Genomic DNA, 5320 nt, shown 5'->3' on the forward strand with positions numbered 1-5320 from the left:
GCAGCTTCTTCTGATACAAGTAACGCCGGTATTACCAAATTGTAGAGAGCCTTCTTGCAAACTCAAAATTCAGTAAGACATCTGGAGCGTAACAGGCGATCTGTGGACGTGCAGGTAGGGAAATTATCAGGTTGGAGGGTCCGCTGGTCGTGGTCCGTGCATCCATTCCATATCTCGGCCGTGATGCAACAGTCAACTGGAAGTATACGGATTTATTCAGGAGCGCTAAAAGTCGTTGATTCGATCAAAATTTATCATGTGATTAACTCCACATGGTATCTCTTGACCTGGGAGAAGAATGGTCATTCTTTTTTGAGCATACTCAGTTGATCGCAAGACGAATCCCAGCGAGCTCGTCACGAAGTATATATATCGATGGATCATTACGGTCATGCCAATGAGGGTCGAATGCAATAATATGAATTTCTGGAACTTCAAGAACTCCGAATGTTCCAAACATTACGTTGCCAGTTCCGTCAATTCGGCACTCCAACCAGCGAAGAAACAACTTGAACCTTAGTACCTTAAGAGACAAATCAGTGTCGAAAGAGATGGAGGAGCATCAGATTACTCAGAAACGCGCCCTGCAGACGTTTGTCAAGGAGCTTGACCCTACTAGTGTATGAAGAGGATGAAAGAATGTCAGATGTTCTGACTACGTCCTAACTTAAGCTGGCTACATGGTACGTCAAGTTATACTAAGACTCCTTCTTTTACCAATCATGTAGGCCAACTAGACAAGCGCGGGCTGGGCGCTTTGGCATCATGTGATCTAATGACTAAGCGCCCTATTTCCCACTTGGGCACACTGTCGTGGTGGAAAGTTCCAAAAGTGGTTTAGCGCGTACCCGAATAGGGCCTAAGCGAACGAAATCCCACAACCCATCCATCCGCTCGATCTCCTCCGACAAGCGACTATCCAACGACCACCCACCGCGCTATCCGGCAAGTCAGTCAAAATGGTAAGACTCATCACTCTGTATTCCAGGTTACTGTGCTTTCGAATTCCGTCACGAAATTTAATCTTTCGCCGCGATCTATTGTCCTCGAGAAATGAATGTGTGGTTGGATTCAAGACCTTCGAGACCGTGGCCTTCCCTCTCCAGAACGACCAAATTCGCCAAACCGTGTCATCCTGTCAATATCGAGCTTTGTTGTATTCGAAACGCCCTGACCGCACAAAATCGGATCGATGACTATCGCGAATAGACAAGGCGCATATTCAAGCTTGGCCAACTGAAATACCTACGGGAGTCTTGGATCTTCACACCATGGCAATTACACGGACTGGGAGGTCTCTAGCTCGACGTTGAGGATATGGATTTCCACAGAGAAACCCATACTGTTGACCGGGCCGACTATGTCCAAAACACGCGATCGCACACTTTCGAACCGGAATTTGAAGGCACACGCAACCGAGGAATTTCCACACTATGAATGAAACCAGAAGCTCACAAAATCTTCTTTGCGCACAGGTCAACATTCCCAAAACCCGCCGGACCTACTGCAAGGGCAAGGAGTGCCACAAGCACACCCAGCACAAGGTCACCCAGTACAAGGCTGGCAAGGTGAGATAGTTTCACTATTCGATTCGCTATGGCATAGAAACCTCGCTGACCGAGAAAATTTGTACGGATTTAGGCCTCCCTCTACGCCCAGGGTAAGCGCCGTTACGACCGAAAGCAGAGTGGTTACGGTGGTCAGACCAAGCCTGTCTTCCACAAGAAGGCCAAGACCACCAAGAAGGTTGTCCTGCGTCTGGAGTGCACTGTTTGCAAGGCCAAGAAGCAGCTCGCCCTGAAGCGCTGCAAGCACTTCGAGTTGGGGTACGTTTTGACCCAGATCGCTTCTAGCTGGAGCATTGCACTAACTATTTTTTTTTTCTTTACAGTGGTGACAAGAAGACCAAGGGTGCTGCTCTGGTTTTCTAAGCGTTCGATTTCCTTGTTCGGCTTCTGGGGTTTCCTGCATTGCACAGTACGCTTCGCTGCTGCGGAGGTTTTATGACGTGGGCAATGGAAAAATGAAATAGGAATTCATACTTTCAAAAAAGAACCAAATGACTGTCTGATAACGATTTTTTGTCCCTCTTGTTTCCCTCGTAGCTCTTCATTAGTCAGTATACTGGGCCGCTTTATGGCAGTCTGGACCAGTCGCAGGTCAAAGCATCTAACACACTCGGCACCGGAGTCTTCTGTTTCTATCCTCTGTATACCGCATCGGGTTTTCCCACTACACTAGGGACTTGCCTACCATCTTGGCGATGTGGACATCGAGTTGTGTATCAGGCCATTAATCGCCATGGGTCATTGAAAATATTAGTCTGGTATTAAAACGCTTAGCAAGGGGAAGCTAGGCCAGTAACTAGTAAAATATGTATAGAAACTTTCAAGTCAAGATCTACTGACTCCTGGTGATTAACACGTAATTGAAGCTCATCAAGTCATCGGACTAACAGGTTGGTTCACCAGGATGATCAAATTAGCCGATGAGAAAGGGTATCAAGTGTATCAATTTTGGTTTAGGTTCAAAGCGCATATAATTACGCTCAACTCACGTCTTTGCGAGACTTTCCCTATCGTGATGACGCTCGCGATCTTACCTTTCCTGCGTCAATGCTCAGTGCGCTGAAAGACCTCTGCAAAACGTCCCAAGCGTGCATCTTGTACCTTTGCGGACTGATTTGACCAGGATGAGAACCCAAGAAATCCACCCGCTTCCCCGCACCCCCACGCCAAGGCCAGGTACTTGAACATTCGGAGGAGACTAGAAGGCGCAAACCTCCAATGAGCGTCACGAATGTCTTCCAAGCTATGGCTCCAGCCACTGAGACGCACTCTCTGCTTTTCCCGTTGGGCCTTGTGATTGGATCGAAACTCATCAGCGTGCCCTTGCCCCCATTTTTGCCTCCCCGCACCCCAGAAAATCATCACCAAGTCGGCCCTGCTCCGAGCAAAATGGCTGGTCCGCAGGGATCAGATGCCGTGTGACCCCCCCTCACTCGGACCAAAACCGCGCTGCAGACCTTCTTAATTGTGCTCTGGTCAGCTTCGGTAGCTTCTGCTTTTCTCTTTTCTAGACCGCAACCTACCTTGTATAGAAAGGCTGCTAGCTGTTCTTCCCACTGCTTCCACGGCTCTTTCTGTTTCTCTGGGGTTTCTGGGAGTTCTGTTACCATGGGACTGTGGTATTCGCTAGGTATCGCGCTCTTTGCCGCGATTGGCACTTTTCTATTTGTATGTGCTCTGATACGTACCCTTGCGACTAAATACTGCGAGCAGCTGTGCTGATCCAATCAAGGGGTTCGATACGGGCATTGCGACGACGAGTGAGTTCCAAGAGCCAAGGCTCAATTACCAGGTCCCGCTGACATGAATAATAATCTATAGCGATTGCGCATCAAAGCTGGATTGATTACATGAAAAAGCCCTCCAATGGGTTGACAGGAGCGGTAAGACAACTTGACCTTGAGCCTGAGGTCTCTTAATCCGTCCAGTGGCTAATGCTTGAACAGGTTGTCGCCGTGTATATTGCCGGTGAGGCATGCGGTGCATTAACCCAAACATTTATTGGCGATAAACTGGGGCGAATCCGGTTCATGCAATTGATGTGTATCATCGTCACCGTCGGCACAGTGATCCAGACTGCCTCCGTGAATATCGGCATGTTTCTGGCCGGGCGAGTCCTTGCCGGATACGCAGTTGGGTACGCCCCTGGAATTCTCATAGAAAGACAAGAAATGACTCACGTTTACTAGTGGCATGGTTGCCACCGTCCCTATATATCTGTCTGAAATCTCAGACCCCAAATCCCGTGGCTTGATCGGCGGTATCTCGGGATGTGGTATCTCCTTTGGAACCATGGCGTCCAACTGGGTCGGATATGCTTGCAGCTATGCCCCATATGGGGCTGTGCAATGGCGCCTTCCCCTAGCAATTCAGATTCCGTGGGGTTTGATCATGTTTGTTGGCCTGTCAACCTTCATGCCGAACTCGCCACGTCAGTTGATCCGGATTGGCAAGGTTGATGATGCGCGCCACGAGTTTTCTCGGATTCGACGGGGCGGGAACACTCACGAGGTTGAAGAGGAGTTCACGCTCATGCAGGCACAGATTGAATATGAAATGGAGCGTGAGATCACCTCTTACAAGGAAATTTTCCGGCTCTTCCGGTCCAGAGTCCTAGTGTGAGTTTTTTTTTTCGGGCGAATTTCTTCTACCTCACCTCAGGTCAATGAAACCAACATGCTGCTCCAGGTCTATCGCGGTTCAAACCATGACGAGTCTGACTGGTGTCAATGTGATTCAAGTAAGTACAGACCAACTGAACATGCGATTCAAAAAAGCTAATTTTCATAGTACTATCAAAGTGCGTTTGATTCAACAATACGCAGTAGTACTTTTGCATACTGACATCGCGTAGCGAGCCTGTACAAATCGCTCGGCATTGGCTCGCACACCATCCTTGCTCTTGCTGCAGTCTACGGAACGGTAGCGTTCCTATCAAATGCTGTAACCACGAAGTACATGACAGACCAATGGGGTCGTCGAAAGTATGTTGTCGACAGTCGGCTTCATTGACAATGACACCGAAGGGCTAACTGCGAAATAGGATGATTATCAGTGGATTGGCTGGAATCGTGCTCATCCTCATCTACGCGGCGGTGATGCAGAGAGAATTCCAGAATACCAGCAACCGGGTCGGCAAGGGGTTTGCAATCCTCGGAATCTATCTTTTTGTGGTTTGTTATTGTAGGTCACCTCCCAAGTCTACACTCATCACTCAGAAATATTCCTGCAATAGGCCCCCCCTTGGTATGATCGGCTCTGACTTGCATGCAGATGGTATGCTTAACAGCACAACGTGGCTATATGGGGCCGAAGTTCTCCCGATCGCTCTCCGCAGTAAGGTCATGGGTCTTGCTGCTGCATCTCACTTTATTGTCAATGTCGCAGGTGAGTCCAGTGCTATATATGTCAATAACGGCGGGGCTAATTGGGTGTGGAGTTACCGAGGCCGGCCCTAGCGCCTTTGCCAACATCAAAGAGAACTATTACTATGTGTTTGTGGTCTGCTCCACGTTCTTCTTGGCGGTAGCTTATTTCTACTTCCCGTAAGTGATGACAAGCACCTGGAAAATTAAAATTTTGCAGGCATTCGCTAACCCCTCCGACATAGAGAGACAAAACAAAAAACTCTCGAGGAGGTCGCCGCAGCCTTTGGAGATAAAGTTGTTCTTGCTGATGAAGGCGGCAAGAGAGCTTCGCTTGTTGGAAATGTGGACCACATCGAGGAATTGGGCGAGAGAAGCCAGGTTTAA

General features: G+C 48.7%; 2 protein-coding genes across 2 annotated transcripts; both read left to right on the forward strand.

The window, feature by feature from the left end:
• Positions 1–959: 959 nt before the first annotated feature.
• On the forward strand, positions 960–1931 carry N7468_005662 (60S ribosomal protein eL42; the record flags this gene model as incomplete). Its single annotated transcript, XM_058474958.1, has 4 exons — positions 960–962; positions 1476–1568; positions 1642–1826; positions 1892–1931. 4 exons carry the CDS (start codon positions 960–962, stop codon positions 1929–1931), a joined length of 321 nt encoding a protein of 106 aa, XP_058330698.1.
• Positions 1932–3176: 1245 nt separating this feature from the next.
• hxt8 (uncharacterized protein) lies at positions 3177–5320 on the forward strand (the record flags this gene model as incomplete). Its single annotated transcript, XM_058474959.1, has 12 exons — positions 3177–3236; positions 3301–3328; positions 3390–3451; positions 3515–3705; positions 3758–4186; positions 4257–4308; positions 4359–4368; positions 4423–4552; positions 4612–4751; positions 4842–4955; positions 5008–5113; positions 5179–5320. The coding sequence occupies 12 exons, from the start codon at positions 3177–3179 to the stop codon at positions 5318–5320; spliced, it is 1464 nt and encodes a 487-aa protein (XP_058330699.1).

The sequence above is a fragment of the Penicillium chermesinum genome (assembly GCF_028974085.1).
Source record: "Penicillium chermesinum strain IBT 19713 chromosome Unknown utg000004l:1.0-3345178.0:1.0-3348027.0, whole genome shotgun sequence".
Taxonomy (NCBI): Eukaryota; Fungi; Ascomycota; class Eurotiomycetes; order Eurotiales; family Aspergillaceae; genus Penicillium; species Penicillium chermesinum.